This window comes from Camellia sinensis, chromosome 2 (assembly GCF_055761805.1).
Source record: "Camellia sinensis isolate YWXY chromosome 2, ASM5576180v1, whole genome shotgun sequence".
Taxonomy (NCBI): Eukaryota; Viridiplantae; Streptophyta; class Magnoliopsida; order Ericales; family Theaceae; genus Camellia; species Camellia sinensis.
Window position 1 is genome coordinate 123,825,800 of NC_138962.1, and position 26,941 is coordinate 123,852,740.

At 37.1% G+C, this 26,941-nt stretch overlaps 2 protein-coding genes across 26 annotated transcripts in view; both read left to right on the forward strand.

Moving 5' to 3' along the window:
• The first annotated feature begins 269 nt into the window (after positions 1–269).
• Positions 270–26,941, forward strand: part of LOC114311602 (agglutinin-like protein) — a 29,913-nt gene continuing 3,241 nt past the window's right edge. For 5 of the 24 annotated variants that reach the window (XM_082915551.1, XM_082915550.1, XM_082915554.1 and 2 more), the window contains exons 1-6: positions 285–724; positions 4,244–4,598; positions 4,695–4,824; positions 5,503–5,821; positions 17,131–17,850; positions 17,940–18,094. In XM_082915551.1, the coding sequence (XP_082771677.1) occupies positions 701–724; positions 4,244–4,598; positions 4,695–4,824; positions 5,503–5,821; positions 17,131–17,850; positions 17,940–18,094 (1,703 nt within the window). In that variant the 5' untranslated portion in view covers positions 285–700. Of the gene's footprint in view, positions 725–4,155; positions 4,599–4,694; positions 4,825–5,489; positions 5,822–17,130; positions 17,851–17,939; positions 18,128–19,295; positions 19,392–20,578; positions 20,687–22,838; positions 23,033–26,941 lie in introns of those variants that run through there. The other 19 variants (XR_014361601.1, XR_014361600.1, XR_003646574.2 and 16 more) reach the window with 13 other exon arrangements.
• LOC114311676 (uncharacterized) lies at positions 11,090–12,534 on the forward strand. Of its 2 annotated transcripts, XM_082915566.1 has the most exons (3): positions 11,090–11,228; positions 11,332–11,910; positions 12,234–12,400. In XM_082915566.1, exons 2-3 carry the CDS (start codon positions 11,385–11,387, stop codon positions 12,260–12,262), a joined length of 555 nt encoding a protein of 184 aa, XP_082771692.1. In that variant the 5' UTR covers positions 11,090–11,228; positions 11,332–11,384; the 3' UTR covers positions 12,263–12,400. The 2 variants fall into 2 exon arrangements, with proteins under 2 accessions (XP_082771692.1, XP_028113623.2); XM_028257822.2 differs by having other exon boundaries at positions 11,332–12,534.

Here is a 26,941-nt window from a genome sequence, read left to right on the forward strand (position 1 = left end):
GAATAATCAAAAATTAATATAATCTACTCAACTTTTATTCCAAGACTTCTAAGTTTGGCATATTCAAAAAAAAGTTAAAAAGTCAAAAAATTAATATTCTATTTAAATCATATCATCTTATTTAAATCAAATAATCTCTCTACCACATCACTTCAAATCCAACCTATAGTTCATAAAAAATTAAAAAATACAACATGCCAAACAACCCCTTAAATAGACGGTGCTTTCCAGACCACAAAGTTTTCCAGCTATATATATATATATAAAGTAAATAAAGAACGTGCCTTCCTTTCCTGACCACAAGTGCAGATACGTCCTCGGACACGTGTACCTCAATTGCTGGACTCAATAACTCCATCGCTTCCATCACGTTAGCCCACGTGGATTCTGGGTCCCAACGACCCAAAACAGACACTCAACTTTTGTGTCTCCAACCGAGGGGTCCCTGACTGAAGAGAAACCGGTGCTCTTTGCTCATGGTTTACAGAGGAGAAGGAGTCGTCGTCTCTGTTTGTAGAATTTGGAAGCATATTCATTTTGCCGTATATGCGAATTAGGTTTTAATAAGATAGATAATCGCTCTGTGGACTTTCGACGGCGATGGTCGGGTCTATTCTTAAGCTCCTCCTGGTGGAATTGGAATTGGAATTGGAATTGGTCTCTTCTTCTTCTGCGGATTTCTGTTGCGGTTTCTTGAGCTATGTTTGATTGGGACGAGGAAGAGGTAAAACTCATTTCTTTTTTTGGTTTTCAGCTATCCCTTGTGAGCGAGTGTGAGTTTGACAACCATGTTTGATTTACTGCCATTGTTCTGTTATTTATTGCACTGTATAACTAGTTTATGTGTCTTATTTTTTCCATATCCTTGAACAAGTTGAGCATGGAACCTTATACTAATGCAAAAACAAAATTGCAAATCAATTATCAAATTCAAAGAGAGAACAAATCCCCAACCTAGGGATTGAGAGAGAGAGAGAGAGAAAGCGTCAATTTAAATAAATAAATAATTAATTAAAAAACTAACAAGTATGTACAATTGAGGTGACACTACCTATTTAATATTTATCTATGAAGCACGGATATGGGTATGAGTACTGGTACTGATACGATACGGACATGTCGATACGGTAAAATCAAAAAAAAAGAAAAGAAAGGGTATAGGTGCGGCTTGGTACGTTTGTAAAAAAAAATATTTATTTTTAATTTAGAGTAATGTAAAAATTAGTTAAATAGTTTAATTTGTTAAGATTTAGCCCACGATTAACATTTAATGTCAAAAGTAAAGGTATAAATCAAAATTAAATGTCAATATATTAAATAACTTACAAACCATAGTTTAATTTTAAAAACATCCTAAGTATTGAACTAAAAATAAAAAAAAAGTCTAGTGAAAGGAGTTTCATCTCTGTAGTAGAAGAAAATATTATTTCAACTGAGGTACAGTATGGCTTGGGTATGCAAAAATTAAGAAAAAAGTCTAGTAGGTACATCTGGGTACGCTAAAAATTAAGAAGAAAAAATGTGGGTATGTGTTTCGTGTATCCGGTACGTATGCAGAAGTATCATACAAGATATCATACGTCGGTAAGTACCCAGTACGGGTACGGTATATTTTTCGAAGTAACCATGCTTCATAGATATTTATAGACTACAACCAATAGTATATTTACTAAAACTAATAATACACTTAATATGTTTATTATACTGCATCATCAGCCCTCCCCTCTAAAAAAAAGAACTTGTCCTCAAGTCTAAGCAAAGCAATGGAACTTCATTTTGAGATGTAGAGCAAGTGCAAACATGTAGCTGTGTATCTACTGCATTTTCTTGCTTAAAATTGTTCCTCACGAGACATGCTCCCTTGAATACGTAGTAGAATCTGCAATCAGTCCATTAATACTACTTTTGAAGGGGTTTATGGTTCCAGGCCTTCTAGTGTTTTGGATGTGGTTCCGTTTCCTATCACAAGAAGGGAATTGCCAAGGCGGTGGAGATGGCTGTATTTATGCAACAAATACGTGCTCAAGTAAAGGCACAAATTGAACAATCCAATTCCAAATTCAAAGTTATAGCTGATTTGCATAAATGGAAGGTTGGTTTCAAAGAAGGAGATCTTGTTTGGATGGTTTTGATATGAAGTTGAATGTTAGAAAAGTGGGCCCTTGTCAGGTTTTGTTGAAGATAAATGACAATGCCTATCAAGTTCGTTTGCCTCCACATTTGAACATCTCCAACACTTCTAATGTCCAGCATTTATTGTAGATTAGTCTTGTATTTCTATTGTCTTAACTTGATGACAAGTTCTGTTAAGGGCAGGAGTGCTGATGTGAGTTAAATGTTAGTTGATGGTTGAGCTAGTCTTTGTCTATAAATAGGTGGTTAGTCTCTTTCCATAACTAACTTTTGAAATTTGAGAACTGTAAATTTAGAGCTTTAGCTCTTGTATCCTAATTTGGAAATCTTTCTCTCTAGAATCCTATTTCTTTTGATGTTTGATTCCATTAAAAAGTTAATGCAACATGCTGAATTTTTTTTAATTTTTTTATAAGTTTTGCAACCACAAAATGACGAGACATTTGATATACTTTGAAGCTTTATGTTTGTATGAAGATAAAAGGAGAGCACCAATTTGGTATCCCCCTCGAATTGCAGCGATGTCAAGTTTTTTGTTTTCCTAACAATCCATTTGTTTTGGTTAACTTATTACACACTCTTGCTTATGTAAAGGATAATATAGAAATTTTGGTCATTCTAAAGGGTAATTATATTGACACCGCCATTCTAACTCATTACACTCTAATTTTTTTCAAAAATATTCTTACAATTTTAACCCTCACTAAAATTACTAAAAAAATCCTGAAGCCCTAAAACCTACCATACCTAATTTCTCTCTTCACCCATCATCTTTTCAACCCCTTCACCAGGCCACTGCTGCTGCCGTGCACTGCCACCCGCAACTTCTTCTCTTTTGCCACCACAACCACCTTCTTTTCTCTTCTTCATCTTTCTTCTTCTACTTCTAAACCCTAGATTTGAAACCCTCTCTCTCTCTCTCTCTCTCACACAACCCTCCCCCCCCCCCCCAACACACACAGGGTTGCAAGGGTTTGGAGCAGAGAAGATGGGTTGTGGAGGAGAGGAGGATCACGATGGAGCAGCTTTGGAAGAAGATCGTGGTGGAGATTGTTGCGGAGATCACGACGACAAGAGGGAAATTGGGAAAGAGATCACGCTAGAGGGGTGGGTTGGGAAGGACATTGCGGCGGCAGAGGGACTAGGGAAGGTATTGCGATAATGGTTGTGAGTAAGGGTCGCAGTGGCAAGATAACCGCGAAGGTGGTAGTTAGACAGTGTGGGCGGCGACCCAACCCCTCTATTCTTTTCTACCAGCTGCAAGAGAGAGAGACACACAGAGAAAACCCAGAAGGAGGAGGAGGAGGAGGAGGAGGAGAGGAGAGAGAGAGAGAGAGAGAGAGAGAGAGAGAGAGAGGTGGGAGGTAGTGGGAGGACGTCACCAGTGGGGAGGCGCTGGGATGGTTGCCGGAGGTGGTGGAGGTCGGTGGCGGGGATGGTTGGGGGTGGTGGTGGGGGGTTGGTAGAGAATTAGGGTTTGAAAAGTTAAAGGGTGTTAAGAGAAATGAATGTGGTAGGGATGAGGATATTTTTGGTATTATGAAGAGTGTAATGAGAATTTTGAATTTTTAAAAAGAGTGTAATGAGAAAATAGGTGTAATGAGTTGGAATGGTGGTGTAAGTAGAATTACTCCATTCTAAAATTCAAACTTGTATCAGTATCTTATTTGATTGCAAATGCAAAGAAGTGGGAAATTAGTTAGCTATTGTGTTAGGGATTAATGGGTGATAGGAAGAATTGAAGAAGCTTCTCTTAATTAGCCATGTCTACATTTTTCAACTTCTTTCTTTTTTCATGACATTTACTTAAATGTCTAATATATAATTGCACGCGCATCAAATGCACACACACCCTCTAGTGTTTTTCTGACCCCAATCCATAAAAACATAAAGGATCATGAAGTACCTCTCCATAAACAGGCAGCATGTAGACAATTCCCAGAATATATTTGCTGATAATAAAGTGCTTAAAAAACAGCTCACAACTGACATTATTCCCCTAATTCTAATTGATTGTTTTAGGATATCTTTTGCCAACTGATAGAAGATGCATTGACTACTTGGTCATCATAGTTCCTTTCTCCTGTCACAAACTCTGTTTTATTTTCAGCTTTCAAATATAATATGGGGTGAGGCTGGTGAGGCTGATGACCATATTGTGCCTTATACTGAGGGAAGTGATGAGAGACCTCGAGGTTTATATGATCATATAAAAAAGGAATGGAATCATGAAGGTACAAATTCAAAGCCAGCTGAGCAGAAGAAATGTGTTGCTAAAAACAATTACACTGGGGGTAAACAAGAGGGTTCCTCTCAAAATGACACCGCTGGGGGAGTTCCTGTGGCAGGATATAGCATGGATCGATGGCCTAATTTGTCTTTATCACATGCTGCTGAAACTGATCAGGATTCCATGGGAACTGACAGTTTAACTGAAATCACCAAATACAATTCCTCTAGGGGTGGTAAGTATGTTAGGTTTTTATGCAAAAGGATTCAAAAGAAAGCCTACAGTGCCGTAATATTCTAATGAATCATAACGAGATACAACTTTTCTACAGATGAGACATATCAAGTAGACAATGGTTCTCAGATTTTTCAGAAGCAGCATGAAGAAAGGGAGCAAACTGATTTTGTTGACTATGGTTGGGCCAACATTGGAAGCTTTGATGATCTTGATAGGATTTTCAGGTAACATGCCATCTTCATATCCTTATCTATGCAATGCATAGAGAACCATCATTTTGATATCTGCTCATGGCACATTGACGTTTTGATATCAATCAAATTACACTATATGCAACTTTAAAAGTGTACAAGTATGATTTGATTAACTAGGAAAGTTGGAAATTTGGAATTTCTCAAACCTAAATGCTACAACATTTTCTATATTTTTTGCTGTTTGGTCTTCATTTTATTTTATTTCCAAATATTTCATAGTGTTTCTTCTACTTGGGAAGATAATTATTAAAGTGAAAAACAGAAGCTTTTGAATAGAAAGTTTAGACCTGATCATAGTTTGCTAAGAGAATGCTTAGATAGCTGAGTTTAACTTTGTTTTGTTACTTTTTAATCATAATGTTGTTTTTACGTCCAAGAAAAAATGGTATTTGTTTAACATGCGGTGGAACACTAAGACGTGTATCATGGTAATGTCGTGTCATGTGATACACATTTCATTTGAATTTTGTTGGATGTAGGAAGTGTTGGTGTTAAGATTATGTTAATAAACAGAATTATCTCCTAAATTTTGGTTTTAATTTATTTTCTTCCAATTTAGTCATTAAATAATTTTGCTTAATGTTATTGGGATGTGTCTTTCTGATGGTATTAATCTGACACAATATCCTCACAAGTGATATTTTGCAGCAACGATGACCCAATATTTGGACAAGTAAGTCTTGGGAATTCAAATCAGCCATGGTTGTCCTCCAAAAATGTAACTGGCACTCCTGAAAAATCTTCTCCATCATCTATGGATTCTCTACGTTTGGGTTTAGGAGCATCGAGGAGTACATCTGGGCATTTTGAAGTTAAAACAGAATATCTACAAGATCAAGACCAGTTTTTCATCCATGGCTATGGAAAAATGAGCTATCTGACTTCCCATGCTCAGCGGAATGTACATGCAAGTGTTAATCAGGTGGACAATGCTGGAGGTAAAAGTATTCCTGTAGCGAAAGAGAAGGTATGAACATTCAATATGCGTTCTCAGCACCAAATTTTCTCATTTGAATGTTTTTTGCTTAAGTGTGCTGTATCTTTCGACTTTAACATCTTTTTATTTATTGCTGTATTGATTCAATGAAACTAAGGAATTGGAAACTATTAAGAAACAAAATCCTATTAAATCATAATTTCTAATTATATTAAAATTCATATATTCTTCAATTTATTTGTCAGCTGATGCCTTCACAGTTTTGTAGACACCCCATTTTGGTAGACATTAATGCTTGGCCCCACTTTCGGAATGTTGCCAGATGATGAAAATGAGAGATGATCCAGAATTCCAAATTTGCCCTACGTGGATGCATCGGGATATTCCCTAGCCTAACCGAACACCCTAATCAACTTCTTTAAGACCAATTTGAGCCTTAATGGACCCCAGGGTTTAATTTCTTTCAAAACCCCCTTAACCTTTTTGCGATCCCAAAAAAATGTTTGGGTTCCACATGATATTTTATTAAAAGAAATAATTTATTTGAGTCTTTTTCCTTGACGAAATCCACTATATAAACAAAAGTTATGTGAAAAAATTTGCGAATCCCAAAAAGCCAACGCTATTCTATAGAATTTTCAGAGAGCATTCCAAGGTATACAAGTCGTCAAAATCCAATCTAAAATGAAGATTTGATGGCTGTTTTGTGATCGCTCTTTGATTTTTGACAATTGAGGGCAAAATGGTCTTTTAACAAAAACCACAAACAAAACTTGGATTGGGCATTTTTCATTTGAAAGTAGGCTTATTAAATTGCTGAATAAAAGTATTTTCAAAATATTTTGGAGGCCTAAGCCCAAACATCCCATTTTCAAACTTAAAAACCCTTAAAGTACAGCAAAAAAGAAAACACAAAACTGCATGCACCTGGCCTCCAACGGCCGGAGCTGGACCAGCTGTTGGCCCACTAAGGAGGCTTGTGGACAGCCTGATTAGGGCTGGGTGTTAAGAATGAGTTGTATGAAAATGTCCACTTAGTGAGTGAAGTGTCCTATTAGTTGTACCCTATAAATAGTGATGTAATTTCATTTGTCCATAGTTTTTAATTGACGAACATTGATATTGGAATAGAGTCAAGAGCATTGGTTTCTCTCTCTAACCCTTGGGGATTTACCTCTAATTGGGGCATTTGTCTTCACTCTCTCAATTTGATATTGATTTGCATTTTCGATTGCATTATTTGGTATCAAAGCTTACCTTCGGTCCTAGGGCTTCCAAATTGAGTTTCCACAATCCACACAGCAACAGTTCTGATTTGAGTTCTGAAGTGCCAATCTGTCTCAGACTGTATTGTGTAACCCTAACATGCTTAATTTGCATCGCGAGGTCCAGCATTCTTAGTTGAATTTCATCACGAGTTCTATTCGAGGCTTGAAGCTCTACGACTTTTGGATCAAATTCTGTCATTTCACAACTGGACTCATGACTTTGACTTCACAATTTGATCTTGACCCAATATCACACTGCAATTCGATTCTCACCTTCATGATTCTGACTTCGATTTTGTCTCTATCTCGAATTTAGGTTTTCAATCTCGATCCCGATTTAGATCTGGTCTACTAGTTCAATTTTGATCTAGCAACGACTTTGTGCTTTGAGTTTGCAACTTGATTGAGTGGTGATGGGAGATTGCAACTTGCTTCAGTCGTCAGTTTGACCTTCTTCGAGGTTCGTATAGCTTCAAATCTGTCTCTAGAGTGTTGTGATTTGCCTGATTTGAGTCTTTGAACCCTAGCTGAGTTGATTCAAGCAACGCTGGTATCCGAATGGTTCGAAATCTTTCAGATCTCACTCGGAATACTAAGATCTAGTTAGAGAGGCCTTTATTAAGGTTGATTCAACTTTGAATCTCTTGGATTTGAGTTGAACTGCTTCAGATTTGGGTCAAACTGTGTTGGATGCTTCATATCTAAGTTTGACAGGCTATGTTGAAATCTGTTCTTTGATTGATCTGGTGTGACTCTCAATTAAGCATTTAAACCATCAGATCTGGTTCACCTAGGGCCGATTCTTAGATTTGTGTGCGAAACTTCTCAAATTTGGTTTGCGTTGGCTCGATTTGACTTCAAACTGTTTGGATCTGATTCGATTTGGTTTCAAACCTCTGCTCTGGTTCAACTTTGGTTCAAATCCCCTTCAGGTTTGGATCAAGTTGATTCAGATCCTTCAAGTTTCTGGATCAATTGATCCGAAATTTGCCTGGTTTGGCCTGATTCGATAGGCTGGTTTGAAACGTTTTCCTTGGTTTCATTGGAGTCTTCAGATCTCTGTTTGAACAGGCCTGGTTGAAGTGGGTCAAATTTGAGTTGATTGGATCGATTTGTCTTGCGTTGAACTCAATTTGTGTTCAATTGCTTCAGATTGCGTTGATTTGGCTCCAATTGGTGTTCCATTTGACAAATTGTGTTGATTGCTTGGCCCATTGTGAGAGCTTCTCTTTGCATTTGTTATAGCTCACAGAGGTCAAAAAGACGGGGACAAAATCCTTTTGGTGATTTGTTAATTTAGGTTGTTTTTTGTTTGTTATAATGTTTGGGATCAAACCAGTATTGATTTGGTAATGTGCACTATATTGGATTGAATCAGTAGTATGATTGCATCATTAGTGATGTGGTCCTATTAAATTTTATTTTATTTTATTGCATTTTTTCCTTAAACAAACAAAAAAAAAATTTAATTTAATTTATTTGTTGTCATGTTTTATTTTAATTTATTGTAAGAGAATGCTATAATAAAATAGTTTAGGGATTCTTTTTAGTCATTTTACAATCATTGGAGGCCACATAATTTTTAGGGTGGTGATTGAATCATTACTACTAGTTGAATCTTTAAATTAGGGATTTTGTTATTTTCCCCATTTTCCTCGTTCCCTTATTATGTGGATGGTTTTATTTTATTTTCGTGGATGGATTTTGTTTACTGAACAAATGCTTTTAGTTTGTTTCGTTGCTGTCGTGGCTAGATTTATTTATTTTCTATATAGTTTAATTAAAATAAAATTATGATTAGAGTTCTTGACTTTTTTTCCCCCCAAATTCAATTCGGGCTCCTTTCTTTTTTTATAAAAAAAGAACTTGGACGTTTTCCTTAAAAAATGTCACACATTCACTATTTTAAACCCTTTTATAAATTATACAAACTTCTGTTTTGGATGAGATGTCCTTTTTGGATCGTCTTATTTCCTTGCCAGGCTATCTTATGGGTGTTGTATATTACTGTCATCTTTTTGGATTGTCTTATTTCCTTGCCAGGCTATCTTATGGGTGTTGTATATTACTGTCATCTTTTTGGATCGTCTTATTTCCTTGCCAGGCTATCTTATGGGTGTTGTATATTACTGTCATCATGCGTTTTACTTAATTGTTTTAAAATAAAGAATCAAGAGATGATGAGTAGAGGCCGATCTTGTATCAGACAGAATGGGTTCCTAACCCTTTCTCATTTTGTACCTAAGTTTTTGAGCCAAGTTATTTGGTGATGAAAGACTAGTCCCTTTTATTAGTGGAGTCATTATAGGTTATTGGACCTTTAAAATCAAGTGGTGGCTCCTAGTTTTTGAACTTTCGATTGATGGTCGGGAATCAATTTTGTGGGCTTCGGAATATGGCGCTATTTGAGTATTAGTCATTGGTTTGGTCCTTTTTTGATGTGGGCATAAAATGCAATTCCAAGCCATTGTGCTTGTAGGGGGCAACTCCACTGGCTAAGAAGTACGAACACTTCTAAGAAGGTGACGTATCTATGTCATGTTCATTTCGGAAGTGGCTGTTCTAGTGCAATGGATTTAAGTCTGAAAATGGCTTCTCTTCTCCCTTTTGCCCCCTTTCTTCCTAGGGTTCATAGACATGAATTTTAGCTTCCAAACCACTTAAAGAACATAAAGAAAAATGCATCCTATCTTCTTTTTGAATCAAAACACCAAAACAAAAACTAAATCTCCAAGTTTCAATCTTTTGCTTCCTTTTCTTTTCATTCTCAACTTCTTCTTGCAAAACATGATTTCAAGCCATTAAATCTATGGAATTCAAGGGAACACATGATGATGAAGGTCTATATGTATCAAGAACATCATAAAGAAGATAAAATTCACACTTCTTGGGAGCCCTTTCCTTAATGTCCTTCCTAGTTCAATCCTTTCCATTCTTTTCCTAACTTACCCAATTCTAAACCAAAGCAATCCTAATTTCTTCTTGATTTTAGAGGTTAAAGGGTGATTACTACAAGATTTTGTTAGAATATATCAAATAGGAAATAATATTTGCTATTTTTTATTCTTATTTGATTTTTTTTTCCCTTGATTAATGTAATGGGCTGGCCCATAATTTGTGCATAATGGCACTCCTGTAATTACGTATTATTATCAATATAAAAAGGGATGAGGTCTCACTCATTCCCTATCTTTTTCTCTTCTCTAAACTTACATGGCATCGGAGCCAAAACCCTAGCCCATCCCTCCTTTACTTTTCTTCGCTTCTGTTAGCAATCACCCATTCCTTTAGCACCATTGCCGGCAGTCCTTTTTCACTTAGGAGCACTGTTGGCAGTCCTTTTTTTCTCCCAGCAGTCCAGTCAGCCACTGTAGACTCTCACCCAGCCCATCTCCGTCTTCAGTAGTTCCTCCTGGGCTCCCCGACAGCCTATTAGGCTTAGTCAGCAGCCCTCTGGCCTTTTAGGGGCCTATTGGCAGCACCTCCGGCCTTCTTGGCCTCTAGCGGCATCTCTCTTGCCTCCTAGGCCTTTGTCGACTCTCCCTTTGTCGGTCTTCTCTCTTCTTCGCTCTTTTCTATCATGTTTTTTACTTAAAACAACTCTTAAACATTAAAAAAAAAAAAAATTATTTTTCAATATTTTATGATTTTTTTTGTGGTCATATTGTTTACTATTCCTCCACCTTCTTCTTGGTTTGTGATTGACACTGGGTTTGAGGGTTACTTAGTAGAATATCCATAGCAGATTCTACTAGTGAGTTAATAACTTCTCAGCCGCCTAAGAGCGAGAGTCCCCTTATACTTTCTATTATGATTGATAATCTCAACCTTGGCCTTAAAATCACCACTTCTCTATTCAATGGTCAGAATTATCTAGCGTGGTCGCAGAGTTTGACTATTTTTTTTAAAGAGTATAGGGAAGATGGGGTATGTTAATGGCAGAATACAAGCGCCTAGCATCATGGACTCGAGTTATGATCAGTGAGAAATCACCAACTCTCTTATCATGGATTGGTTGATCCACTCTATGGTCCCTGAGATTGGAGAGGGCTATTTGGCTATGGACACTGCACAAGCTATCTGAGAGGCTGTTGCTACTACTTATTCCCGGAAGGGGAACTTCTCATAGGCTTTCGAGTTATGTCGCTCCATTGAAAGGTCGGAACAAGGTGAGATGACTATCCTCCAGTATTTTACCTTCCTTAACAATGGGTGGAAGCGGCTTGATTTCCTTTAGGATTACAAGCTTGTCTGTCCCACTGATTTTATTAGTTACTGGAAGCTTGTGGAGCAAGAATGGGTCTTCAAGTTTTTGGAAGGCTTGAATGTGGAGTATGATCTGGTTCGGAGCTGAGTGCTTGGCAAGGACGTGCTTTCTTCTCTCCAGGAAGCCTTTGCTTTTGTGCAGAATGAGGAGAGTCGCCGCTCTGCAATGCTTCCTTCTGCCACTACTGATTGCTTTGCCTTGGTTTCTATACCCCCTCAAGATGGAGAGTGTGTGCCTCGAGGTTCTCGTCCTTCCTCTGAGAAGGATAATCTTTTCTGTGACTACTGCCGTACACCTAGACACACACGAGAGACTTGCTGAAAGCTGCATGGGACTCCTGGTGGCCGAGGTGATCGTCCTGGTTCTCGAGGAGGTAGGTCGAGCCAGACTAGAGGCCGAGGGGCCAATGAGGGCACATCTTTCTGATACCGGTGAGCCACCACCTTCAGCTCCTGTTGCCTCACTGGCTGCTGATGTTTTTGGGTTGTCTGCATCAGAGTTTGAGATTGCTCTTCGCTACTTGCTAGATCGTCGAGCCTCTGCTACTGTCTCCGCTGCATCTTCTTCTTCCTTTGCCAACTCAGGTAACTTCGCTTCCTCTCCCAGTGCATTACTATCTCATGTGACTATTCCTTGGATTATTGATTCAGGTGCTTCCGACCAAATATTTGGTTCCTCTAATTTGTTCTCAGAGTATACACCCTCCCTAGGTCAGGAAAAAGTGCGTATTACTGACGGTACTATTTTGTTTATGTCATGGAAAGATTTAATTCATGCCACCTCTTCCCTTTCTTTATTCTCTATACTCCATGTTCTCAATTTTAATGTTAATCTGTTATGTTTGAGTCATATTACTCGTGATTTGAATTGTAGCGTGATTTTTTTTCCTGATCACTGTCTTTTTCAGGACCTTATCACGAGAAAGAGGATTGGTAGTGGTAGAGAGGAACATGGTCTCTATATTCTAGATCATATTGACAAGCTGACTCATTCATCTATTCAGTTACCCTCCGCCAACGAAGACCTTTGGCTGTGGCACCGTCGCTCAGAACATCCTTCTTTTTTACTCTTTAGGCATCTTTTTCCTTTTGTTTTTGCGCACAATAGTGTGTTTGATTTTCAGTGTGAGTCATGTCAACTTGGAAAACAATATAAAGTTTATTTTGTCCTTATATTAATAAAAGCTCTGTTCTATTTTCTTTGATTCATTCTGATGTATGGGGTCCCTCACGTTTTGTCTTTAAAAGGTCAAAAATGGTTTGTTACTTTCATAGATGACTGTTCTAGAGTCACTTGGGTATATATAATGAAAGACAAGAGTGACGTGCTTTCTGTGTTTCAAAACTTTCATAGAATGGTTTGCACTCAGTTAGGGGCAGTTGTAAAATTTCTTCATTCTAATAATGGAGAGGGAGGGGGGGGGGAAGGGGAATATATTGACTCTGGTCTTGCCAGTTATTTTTCCACCGATGACATTATTTACCAAACCTTTTGCACTAATACTCCTCAATAAAATGGTGTTGTAGAACGGGAAAATTGCCATCTCCTTGATGTGGCCTGGTGTATATCCTTTGAAATGCGTGTCCCTCAATCATATTAGGGGGAAGCGGTTCTCATTGAAGCTTATTTGATTAATCGTCTTTCCACCCAAGTACTTCTGAAACGAACCCCTCTTCAGGTTTTGTTTGGGTCTACGTCTTCTGGGTTCTCCATTCCTCCTAAGACCTTTGGATGTGTTTCTTTTGTCCATAATCATTCACTTACTCGTGGTAAATTGGATCCTAGGTCTCTTAAGTGTGTTTTCCTAGGTTACTCTGCCACCCAAAAGGGTTATAAGTGTTATCATCCTCCATCTCGCAAATGGTTTGTCTCCATGGATGTCACTTTTTTTGATTCTCAGCCTTACTTTCCGACCTCTCCAGTGTCCCAGAAGAGATTCTTGTGCCACTACCACTAGTGATAGAGGATGTTGAGCCAGCAATTGTTGTGGAAAAGGAAGAAAGCAAAGTTTATGTCAGGAACAAAAATAGACAGGAAGTCACCTGGATGCAAGAGACTACTTTCCCTCCTCTATTGCTAACTTCTTCTCCGGATGAGTGTCCAGAGTCATCCCCCTCCTGAGAGTCCATGTAATTCTAATCCTAATGCTTCTATTTCTGAGTTCTCAGATCTTGATGTTCCCATTGCTAATCGGAAGGGGGTTATGTCATGTACTCAACATCCTATTACGAATCATGACTCTTATTCTAATCTGTCTCTTTCATATACAGCCTTTCTGTCTAAAATTTCTTCTGTGAGTCTACCTAACAATTTTCACAATGCCCTCTCCATTCCTGAATGGAAACATGCCATGATGGAGGAGATGAGAGCCCTCAGCAAGAATGGCACTTGGGGGTTAGTGGAGTTACCTAGAGGCAAAAATCTAGTTAGGTGTAAGTGGGTGTACACTTTGAAACACAAAGTAGACAGTTCCATTGAACGGTACAAAGCAAGACTGGTTGCTAAGGGCTTCACTCAGACTTATGAGGTAGGTTATCAGGAAACATTTTCACCAGTTGCAAAGATGAACTCTACGAGAATGCTACTCTCTCTTGCAACAAATTTGGATTGGCCACTTTATCAGTTTGATGTAAAGAATGCCTGCTTTCATGGAGACCTAGAAGAAGAGATCTATATGGATATTTCCCCTGACTGTGAGGATGCTAGGTCCAAAGGTAAGATGTGCAGGCTTCGGAAGTCACTTTATGGCTAAAGCAGTCCCCTAGGGCTTGGTTTGAAAGGTTTGCTCGAGCTATGCTGAGATATGGGTTCAAGTAAAGTCAAGCTGATCACACCTTATTTGTGAAACACTCCTCACATGGTAAGACCACAACTCTTATCGTTTATGTTGATGATATTGTTATGACAGGGGATGATGGTGAGGAGATCCCTCGGTTGAAGGAACACTTAGCCAAGGAGTTTGAAATCAAAGACTTGGATAATTTGAAGTATTTTTTTGGGCATTGAAGTAGCTCAGTCTAAGGATGGCATCTTTATATGCCAGAGGAAGTATGCACTTGACTTGCTAAAAGAAACTAGAATGCTTGGAAGTAGACCATGTAATATACCTTTAGAACCGGGCCAGAAACTAAGTGAGGATCAAGGGGGAGATCCAGTGGACAGGGGAACAGTGAGCATGGTTAGCCAGTTTATGCATGCTCCTAGACATTCCCACTTAGAAGTAGTTATGAGAATCTTGAGGTACCTAAAGTCTCTCTTTGGAAAGGGTCTCTATTTTTCAAAACAGGGACATCTTAGTGTGAAGACATTTATTGATGCAGATTGGGCTGGATCAGTCGCTGACAGATAATCAACTTCTGGATATTGCACATTTGTTGGAGGCAACCTAGTCACATGGCGAAGTAAGAAACAAAATGTGGTTGCTAGATCTAGTGCTAAGGCAGAATTTAGGGCTATGGTTGAGGGAGTATGTGAGTTGCTATGGATTAGATTATTGTTGGGAGACTTGAGGATACATCAGATTGATTCCATGAGGTTGTATTGTGACAACAAGGCGGCGATCGACATAGCTCATAATTCAGTTCAACATGACAGAACCAAACATGTGGAGATTGATAGGCACTTCATTAGGGAAAAGCACACTAGTGGCACTATATGTACTCCATTTGTGAAGACTGTGGACCAACTAACAGATGTTCTCACCAAAAGAATAGGGAGCAAACCATTTCATGACATTCTCAACAAGCTGGGCATGAGAGATATTTTCGCACCAGCTTCAGGGGGAGTGTTAGAATATATTAGAATAGGAAATAATCTTTGCTATTTTTTATTCTTATTTGATTTTATTTTCCATTTATTGATGTAATGGGGTGGCCCATAATTTATGCCTAATGGCATTCATGTAATTACGTATTATTATCAATATAAAAGGGGATGAGGTCTCACTCATTTCCTATCTCTTTCTCTTCTCTAAACTTACAAATTTTGGGTAGAAATCTTACCTCAGATTGGTTAAATGATGAAGTTTGATGAAGATTCTTGAGCCTTTCTTCTTGCTCTCTTCTTTCTCTTTTCTTCCTTTCCTTCTCCTTTCTCTCTAGGTTCTTCCTTCAATTTCCAGCAGGTTTTCCCTTTTGTTTGATTTGGGAATACAAGGTTTTATTTGGTGTGGTTGGGCGATAGTTGTAAGTTTCCGTAATTGGTTAATTTTCTTGCTTTAGCCTAATTAACTAGGTTTTGTACTAAGAAATCTAATCTTATCCTAATTATACTTAACTTAATTAATCCAAATTAAGTTCACTAATCATACTTAATTATTTCTAATCCTAATTAGCAAAATAACAAATAACACAAAATGGACAAGCACGTAAGACCAAGGTCCTTAAGCTCCTCAATTAAGGCTTAAGCATTTCCTATGATTCTCAAATCACATTCTAAGGTATCCCCTAACTTGAAACATGAAACAAGCAATTTTCCTAAGTTTAGGCTTTCAATTAATTCCTCCTCCTCTTATGTTCCCTCTCAAGCTCTAGTTCAAGCAAGTAAACATTTAACACAAAATCAATATACATGAATGGCATGATATGCATATGCATGAAAGGTTGGTTGTCATAGTTTCCCCCACTTGTCCCCACTTACGTCGACCCTTGCTCTGATTGTGTACATTTTTTAATGCTTTGTTGGAGAATTGACCATTGTAATATATTCAAAAAATGAAACACGACAAGAAGTTCCGTCTCTGATGTGATAAATGTTCTTGAAGGAGCTGCAAATTGCATAATATTAAATTTATCATGCATGAACTAAAAATATTATTAGTGGGAACTATTAGAAAATGAAGAGACAATATGCATTAAAGGACTGTAGGTTGTGATACATTGATTGACATCTACATTCAAGTGAGCTGTCCTTCAAATTTGTTGGATAAAGAAAAAAAGAAATTGACTAGATGTTTCCAATTTCAGATTATTATAGTTGTGAAGGACCTTCCTCAGAAAAGCAGATTGTTAGCTGAACCAGTAATGGTCCAGTTTGTTGGAATGTGTCCCACATCGCCTGGAATTGCCCTAGCTGTGCTAATTATAAGGCTCTAGTTTCCCCCTCCTTAATTCCTGGGTTTTAAGGAGAAATGTTGGCTGGGGTTTTCAATTTGGTATCAGAGCTTGGTTGGGCTTGTGATTGGTGTGCTGTTTCTCGGGCTACTGTGTGTCCTAGTCCAGGAGGGTGTGTTGGAATGCGTTTCACATCACCTGGAGTTGCCCAAACTGTGCTAGTTATAAAACTCCAGTTTCCCTCTCCTTAATACCTGGGTTTTAAGGAGAAATATGGGCTGGGTTTTTCAATTCAGTTTTCATCTTCTACCATACCCATATGATATAACAAGTGATTAATATTTCCATCTGGGAACCCTAACCAAACCTGAAATAGGAGAAGTATGATATCACCGGGAGAGAATGGCAAAATTGTCTATGAACCAAGCGAGAATCTTTTTTTTTTTTTGCCTCTTCCACAGTCAAAGTGCCTATGATACCACTCTAGTTCCACATGATATGCTGATGTTTATACTAAGGACAATTGCTAATATAAAAAGGTTTATAGCTGTCTGTCTAACAGGTGAGAATTGATATAAACATCTTGCAAATATTAACCTGATATCATATAATATGCTGACACACTGTTTCAGTAGAACTCTGAAAGAACCCCTATGTTATTCAACTTTGTTGTTTGTGTAATGCCTTTTTATCTTTTGCTTTTTTATTGTCTGTGCCTGAGATTGACTTGCCTGGTTGCTTTCACATGGACAGGTGAATAATCAGAAAAATAATTTAAAAACCCAGAGAAAAGAAAGATGTGAAGGACAACAGTTAGAGGGTTCATGTAGCATCTGGTCTCCAAGGGAAAATCAATTCCAACAACTTAGCTTAATCGCACCATCAATGCCTCAGATTTGTACATCTTCTGTTCTCAGTCAACAAACACAAATTCAAGGACATGTGTATTCACAATATCAGCATTCTCCCAACTCATTTGTGGCCCCTTCTGTGTGTGGAAGTAATAAAATTCAAAATTATACCAGGACAAGCTTGCCACAAATTTATTCTAGAGAAGATAATCAACCAGTGCTTTCTGGTTATAACATTTCTCCAAGCAATGTAAATCCTTCAAGCAGGTCCCCGGGCACTTCCCTGAAATCTCTGACAATGACACCTCAGGAAAAAATCGAAAAATTGAGGAGGCGCCAGCAAATGCAGGCACTGCTTGCAATTCAAAAACAACAGCAGCAATTAAATCATCAAGTCTCAAATAATGATCATTCTGTTGAGAAAAAGTGTCTGCACGAAAATCAAATTCAGCTGATACAGGAAGGGAATGTCAAAGTTGAAGAAATTGTTTGCTCCCTACCCTCTATTGATCCAAACTCACCCATTGAACAGGATGACTCCAATACAGTCTCTATGATAGTTGATGAAAATTATTATGTCGAGGAGACGATTCTTCACCGGCTTGAAGATATTATTGCCAAGGTAATTTATATTTTTTAGCACAATCTTTCCCTTGTAGAATAATATCAACTTGTTGACAATCTTACTACCAGTGCTATGTAATTCCACAGTTGGACATCCGAATAAGACTTTGCATCCGAGATAGTCTGTTTCGTTTAGCTCAAAGTGCAAAGCATAGGCATTATGCTAGTGATACAAGTAGTACAAACAAAAACAGCCGAGATGAACTTGAAGTTCTCGCAAAAGAAACTAGCAGTGACCACAGGTTTGTTAACCGGACTGCATTCTTATTATTCGAGTACGTTGACTTTTCCAGTTGCATATATTGAAATTTGAAATGGTTAATTGATTGGTGGTAATAATTGTTAGTTTAGTTAGAGAATAAAATATGCAATATTAGGGTTAGAATGAGATGAGAAGAGACATAGAATAGAGATGATTAGGGTTGTGTAACTACACACCCTTCACCATAAAATGTATTATATTAAAGTGAGAACTACAAGATGATAATAATACCCTTACTGTCAATACAGAAAAAAATATCCACTCTAACACTCTCCTTCAAGTTGGAGTGTAGAGATTGAACATGACTAGCTTGGCAGATAAGCATTGAGAAGAGGACCGAGCTTAGGGTTTGGCGAGAATGTCACCCAACTGATCCTCAGACTGAACAAATGGGATCTTAAGATGCTTGCAAAGTAATAGATCACAAATAAAGTAGTAGTCAGCCTCAATATGCTTGGTACACTCATGGACACGGGATTATTTGCAGTGAAGATAGCAGCTTGATTATCATAACACATGAGCATAAGAGAAGAAACAAATATGCCAAATACCTGGAGAAGAGAGTGAACCACAACATCTCAGAGGCCGTATGCGCGATATTTAGCCTCGGCGCTAGAACAGGCAACAACAATTTGTTTCTTGTAATGCCAAGGAACAAGATTATGTCCAACAACGGTACAATAGCTGGAAGTAAAACGATGATTAGTACGACTACCAACCCAATTAGTGTTGCTAAAACTAGTAATAAAAAAGGAGGACAATAGGCGATAGAGGTGACCTTGGCCTAGGGTCTGCTTTAGATAATGCAAAATATGACAAACAACATCAAAATGAGGCTGATGAAGAGCATGCATAAACTGACAACATACGTAATGTCAGGACAAGCAACGGTGAGGTAAATCAACTTGCCAACTAGGCAACGATAATGACCAATGTCTGAAAATAAGGCGCCATGGTCATCATGAAGCTATAAGTTTTCTGAATAATTTTTGTATATTCAATTGTGAATGTATTACAAGGATACATCTAATTATATTGAAATCCTAACCCTAAGACTAAAAAGGAAAGAGAATATTTACAATCTCTCATAATCTCTGAACATATATACAAATATATACTACCATATATAGAGATACACTAATAGTCTCACACCCTTATTGAAACTCACGATGTTTTAGCAGAAAATACTGAGAGTTTGCCAAGAAGAAACGAAAATCGAGCAGTGGTGTGAGTCTTGGTAACGAAGTCAGAAAGTTGCAAAGCCGAAAAGACAAAAAGAAGCAAGATAGAGCGATACTACAGATGCTGACAGACAAAGTGACAATCAATTTCAATATGTTTCGTCCGCTCATGGAACACAGTGTTTTGGGCAATTTGAATAGCACTGCGGTTGTCACAATAGAGAGAAGTCAGAGAAGACTGGGGGACATCCAAATCAGATAAGAGATAGTGAAGCTAAACAATCTCAGCAATGGCATAGGCATAGCACGGTACTCAGATAGTGGACTTGCGATCAGTGACATCACTAACCCAATCAGAATTAGCATATGCCACCAAGTCTAAGGAAGAAGTAGAATAGTACCTCGAAGATAGTAAAGAATTTGAATCAAAACAACTCAATGGGTAGAGCAAGGAGCAGAAACGAATTGACTAACCACATGAACAACATAAGCAAGGTCAGGGCAAGTAACTGTTAGATAGACTAAGCAATCCACAAGCTCTCGATATAAAGTAGGATCATCCAGAGGGACAACATCGGTAGTGTTAAGCTTCACATTAAGCTCAATTGGGGTATTAGAAATCTTAGTGTTAGTAAGACCGGGACAGTGTAATTGTTCTATTAGCTTAGTTAACCATGCTTAGTTCTAATTAACCAATGTTAAGCTTAATCATACTTAGTTTAATTAATCTTAATTAAGGCTCACTGATCATACTTAATTGACACTAATCCCGATTAGCGAAAATTCACATAGCATCAAATTAACAAGCACATTAGTCTAAGATCGTTAAGCTCCTCAATTAGTGCGTAGGCACATCCTAGCATTGTCAAATCAAGTCTAAAGTCATCCCCTAACTCATGGCACAAAACACATAATTTTCTTGGCCTAGGGTTTCAAACTAAACTTCTTCTTATCTTCTAGTTCTTAACAAGTCCTAATTCACACAAAGCATAACACAGAAGGCATGAATGCAAGAACAATAATACATGTATCATGCTTGGTTATCACAAGGGGTCACTGCTATAGAGATTTGAGGCTATTGATAAGCCGTAATAGAGACTGGGGATTGCATATACAATTGCAACGGTATGTTTGGCTAAGCTTGTTCTTACAGATGTTTTTGTAGCTATGAGGTGGTGTCTATTTTGAGTACAATAGGCCTTGTTTGCTGTTTCAGCTTAGTTGATTGGATTCCTAAAATTGACCATATAGCTTCATGTGACTCATCCTTGTGTTGTTCTTAGGCCACTTCTAGCATGGCTTGAGAGTGATTGAGGAGGTCATTGCTATGGGGAATTGAGGCTCTTGATCAGCCGTGGTAGAGGCTGGGGTTTGCAAGGACAGTTTGTGGGGTATGATTTGTTGTGCTTGTTCTTACAGATGTTGTGCTTGTTGGTTGTGTTCATAGTTTTTTGGTGGTAGTCTGAGCAAAACTTAGGTTTATGTATTGTCTGTTATTTGTTATTTTGTTATTGTTTGTCAATGTACCATTCCTAGTTTCTTTGTCTTCATTCTTGATGTCAAAAGCAACTAGGGGCAAAATACATTGGCAACACATTATGTTGGTTTTTTTTTTTGCTTATTTGGATATCCCTCCTAATTATTTTAGGGGGGGTGGTGTTGGAAAGTGTACAGAGTTTAGTTTCTTGGGCCACGCCCCTTGTAACCATGTATATTCTATTATTTTAGGGGCATGGCCCATTATGTTGCTTACCCAAAAAAATCTACCCATTTTGGATAGACTTACCATATAGTAATATATTAATTTATAAGGGAAAAGAGGTGTTTGGTAACATCTAGAGGTTGATAGTATTTGGTTATTATTATTTAAATTAAGACTAGCATATTCTACCTATTCTCATTTTATTTGGTTTGGGTTTATTTTGTTTGACTTGTTGGTTTTATTTCATTTGGCATTTTTGCATATACTTTGGAACATCCAAGTACTTGTGCTGCCCAATTTCAATTTCAAATGAGTGCTGGTATTGCAACTCATGCCTCTAGTAGTGTTTCATCTTCCACAGTACAATTTTTGATGGAGCAGTTATGACTTATATATTCCACAATACAGTTGGTTTTATTCCATGCTTTTGTCATGTCCACTGCCTATTCAGGTTTGCAAGGTTCTCATACCTTAGGTATATCACCCACTACACGGATATTTGATTCTACTTCTTCTCACTGCCATATAGCTATTCCTAATTTGTCTGGTCTATGAAATTGTATTTCCCTTTTTTCACCATCACAGTTTTTATTTCAAATGATTTGCCTACGCATTTGTCTCTGTTAGCTTTATTCTTCCTTGTCCATCCTTGTCACTATTCATGATCGAAAGTCCAAGATGCATATTGGGATTATGGATTGGGTCATCTATGTAGTAATCATTTAAAAGGTCTAGTTCAAACAGGTGATTTGGTTGAAGTGTCTTTTAATGACACTTTTATGTGTAGTAGATGTAAGCCTGCTAAAAATGTCTCCCTCACATTTACCTAGAAGCAATTCAATTTCTACATCTCCTTTATCTATTGTACATATTTGACTGTCAGGACTGTCCCCTGTTGCTACTTGTCAATTGTTTCATATTTAGCGGTAATTATGTGCTTTGGACCATTTTTTAATATATTTGCAAATGTGATGAGAGTTAACCCTAATTTAGTTGGGTTTCTCTTCATAGCCCGTATATCATTTCTCTGTCTTTTCTCACTCTTCTCTTTTACTATATCATTTATGACTTGGTATCAAAGAACAATTCCTCGTTTTGTTTCATTCTTGTCTAGGGTTCATATTTGTTCAGGTTCGTTTTTCTTTTTCTTTTTATTTTTTTATAAATGTAAAAATAAATAAATAATTTTTAGTATGTTGAAATTGAGAGTAGAATCCAGTAGCAAGTGTTTTTGGGTAAAATACAAATACACTCCTTGAGATTACAAATACCCCCTTGTCATAATTTTTTATTTAACAGAATTAATTGGAAAAATAAAATTCGCAATTGATCTCTTATACAATAATAAAATTATTTGAATTATTAATTGAAATAAATTTCTGATATCATTAAAAACTATTAATTAACTTGATGATTTATTAACAAAAGGAGTCATTTGTTATGAAATTAAAAACTTCAAGAGACAATTCGTATTTTAAACAAACCTCAGGGTGTGTTTGTAATTTATCTGTTTTCCATTTTATTTTATTTTATTTTTGGTCCATGTGCTATTTCTTCTCTATATAAAGCTATTTTTGAAAATCTTTGGTCCAACAATTTTTTGGTTGAATCAATGCTTTGAATGGATACGTTAGGTTCCAATTTTACCTATATGAGGGTTACCCGACTTGGTTTTTTAGTTTTTGCAGAGTTTTTGGCTTCCTTCATGTTCGAACAAGTTGTTTTAGGCTGTTCGTTTTATGATCCTGTCCTTTTCTAAATTGCTTTTGCTTCCACAAGTTGTTTTTGGTTGTGTGAGGACTCCTTGAAGTTTGTTCTTGGGTCAGTTTATACTTGAATAGGTTTGGTGGATATGACAGAAGGTAGTAAGGCTCTGGAGGATAATGAGGAGAGTGGGTTGAATTGTATTGGGACTCTTGGTGATAGCCCATCTCTTCATGTTAGCCATGTTAAGTTGGATGTGTTAGCTATTGTGGACCCTAATATGGACTCTAGGCCCTCGATCGAATGGGGGTTCAGCGGCTTGGATACTTTGGTAATTTCCTTGTTTTTCCCCTTTTTTTCTAATTTCTATCTATTTATAGATGACAAGCATCTATTGTATGGTTGAGAAGGTTGTAATTGTTTTCCTTGTATTTTCCCCTTTGCCCTAATTTCTATGTATTTATAGATGAGGAGCATCTCTTGTGTGGTTGAGGGAGTTGTAATCGCTTTCAAATCGTAGTGAAATTGTAGCGACCGTGGATGTAATCCTATTCTGGAGTGAACCACGTAAATCTGTGTTATTGTGTGTGATTGTTTAGATTCGTATTATCTATCTTGTTTGTTGTTTTGCATCTCACTAATTTTGGTTAGGTCTTATAAATTCCTAAAGGATGGTACCCGCTGGAAATTTGGTTATTAAGGCCTTGATTCAGTCAATATCTAGGATCTGTTTTTCTATGTAAATATGGATAGTAAAAGCTGTATAAAATCAGGAAAAATAGGAAAGTAGAAGCTGTCAACTATTAGCTTTAATTAGTTTCCTTTTCTATTATAATTGCTCTCTTTATAAGAGAAAATCATGTTCTCATTCTTATATAAATTAAAAATATATTCCTTCCTCATATTTTCTGAGTTGGTATTAGGGCAAAAACACAGCAGCCCTAAAACCGTCGTAGCCATGTCGGAAGTCACGTCTGAAACCACTTCAACCCCTGCAACTGCCATTCCGGTGAAAATGTCCAACTCTCACTCTATCCAAGTCACCACCATCGGCCTAAATGGTGATAACTTTCTCTGCCGGTCGCAATCCGTTCGGATGTATATCCGTGGGCAAGGAAAGATCGGCTACATCACAGGTGACAAGAAGGCACCTGCTGTTAATAATCCGCTGTTCGACATTTGGGACGCTGAAAACTCCATGGTTATGACATGGTTGGTCAATTCCATGGAGGAGGATATAAGCTCTAATTATAAGTGCTATACTATTGCATAAGAGTTATGGGATGATGTTAGTCAGATGTATTCTGACCTAGGAAATCAATCTCAAGTTTTCGAATTGACTTTGAAGTTAGGAGAGATTCGTCAAGGAGATGATTCCATCACCAAATATTTCAATTCGTTGAAAAGGTTGTGGCAGGATCTTGTCATCTTCAAAACATACGAATGGAAATCAGTTGACGACAGCAACCACCACAATAAAACTGTGGAAGACAGCTATATTTACAAGTCTCTTGCTTGCCTCAACATTGAGTTCGATGAAGTGCGAGGAAGAATTATTGGCAGACCTCCTCTCTATCCCATTGGCGAAGTATTTGCCGAAGTCAGAAGGGAAGAGAGCCGAAGGAGCGTCATACTTAAGAAAAAAAGGTACTGGTGAGTCAATTGAAATTTTTGCCTTAATTAACGATGTTGCGGCCTACAAGGCTGCAAATTACTAGCGCAGGTCTGATGATAAGCCACGGGTCTGGTGCGATTTTTGCAACAAGCCTCACCATACACACAAAACGTGTTGGAAGATCTATGGCAAACTTGCCAACTGGAAAAGCAACAAACAAGGAGAGAAAAATCGTGGCTTTCCTATTGCCAATGAAGCCAATTCAGGTCCCTTCAACAAAGAGCAAATTGATCAACTTTTAAAGCTGATAAAATCCAACTCCTCATCTGGTACTCCTAGTGTTTTTTTTGGCATAAACAGGTAGAAATCCTAAAGCCTTCTCTTGCCTAAACTTCTCTCCGTGGATCATAGATTCCGGAGCCTTAGATCACATGACTAGTTTTTCCCATTTATTTAGTACCTATTTCCCTTGTTCTGGTCATGAAAAAATTAGAATAGCCGATGGTAGTGTTTTACCTATTGCAGGAAAAGGGCTTGTTAAACTAACTGAGAAAATTAATCTCAATTTTGACATGTCCACAAATCAGAGGTAGCACAACCATAATATAGATATATTCAGAGAGAGAAAACCCACAACACAGCGAACCAAAAAATGTGTCACAGCCCAAGCCTAAATGCTATCAATGAAAAGAAGTAACCCAAAACTTGTACTACACAATAGAGCAAAAAACCCGCAGAAATAGAATCAAGTAACATACAGTCAAGGGACAAACAACAGCCAACAGTCTCCAACAGGGTCCCTGACACAGTTTGAGCCCAAAGAAACACGTGGACTTGAGTCAAAACCCTTAGAAGATGTCCAAGTCGTCACCCAAGGAAGAGATATGGTGCAATCAATCCTCCAAAAACTCCTCCAATAGGTAGACCACGAAAAAAAAATTATGAAATATCCAAAAAACATTTGAAAAATAAAAAATCCTACCAAATGACTCAAAAAACAATTCAGAAAAATAGCATGGTACTCAGGAAGAGAAGACAAATCCAATGGTGTAAGCCGGAATTGCTAATGTCGTGATTGTGCTGACGTCAACCCTTTGATTAGCTCTGATATCCACAAATGTTATAGGTTGTAGTGACAATGAAAATGGTTATGGATTGGCTCTGATGCCAAGTTAGAAGTAGAAGAGAGAAGAAGAGGAGAGGGAGGAGAAATGTAATACATAAAATAGGGTTTCTAGAATGAGATACAACTCCTCATCCCTAGACCTAGGTATTTATATTAAATAGTCTGAGAAATTACAAGAGTGCCTGGAATGAAATAAAATAAACAAAACAAACCCCTATACTAAACTCTAATAAACTCTTATTGCAATTTTTAGCCATAAAACCTAATTAAAATCAACCTGAAAAGTTCACTGGTATTGCTATCACTACTCGTCCTGCATCAAGTGCAAAGTATCCAATGAAAAGTACAGAGATGCCACATCCTTATCAATGTGTCTGGTGTTCGACACGTGTTTGATTTATTTTTTTAGAAGAGTCCATGTCATATAGCCTAGCCCTAATCCTAAAATTTTTAGGTCAAGCTTTCTGTCGGCTTTAAGGCAACTTAACCTAATGTCCACAACTGATTCTCTTGAAACGGCTTAGTCGTCGTACAATTTTGCATTGTGCTTTCTTAAAAGTTTTCATTTCTCAATAGAATAGAAGCATCATGTAATAAAGGAGAAGATTGGTTTAATGATAAACTATCATCTAAGTCGGGCTTGATAAAAGGTGGATGCCAATTAGGCACAAGGCAAAAACATGTAGTTTAGCACTAATTTATTTCATGTTTTAAATACAATAATCTTGATATCACAATTTATGTAACATTTCAGAAATCAATTCAAAAAAAACATAGAAGAACAATATTGAAAGTAATATTAGTCAGTGCTGTTAGTATCTTACGATTGACAATGCATATCTTACGATTCCATATTTTAATAGAGAAATCGATACATATCATCAATATGTATCTTAAGTTAAATGTATATTACGATACATATATAATACATAATGTAATATATGATACAGATACATGATATGATATAGACGATATATGAATACTTAAATTTTCTTTAGCAATTTTGAAAAAAAAAAGAAAAAAATATTGAACTTATTTTATGTAAATTAATATTATCATCAATATGTATTTTAAGTTAAATGTATATTAGGGTACATATACAATACATAATGTAATATATGATACAGATACATGATATGATATAGACGATATATGAATACTTAAATTTTCTTTAGCAATTTTGAAAAAAAAAAGAAAAAAATATTGAACTTATTTTATGTAAATTAATATTATCATCAATATGTATTTTAAGTTAAATGTATATTAGGGTACATATACAATACATAATGTAATATATGATACATATACATGATATGATACAAACCTATGAAGCACGGACACGGACACGCGACACGACACGGACACGCAAAAACGCAAATTTTTAAAAAATAGAGGACACGACACGCTAGGGACACGTTCAATATATATTATTATTTTTATATATTATATGTAAAATTAAAAAATATATACTATTTTTATTTATTTATTTTATTTATTAT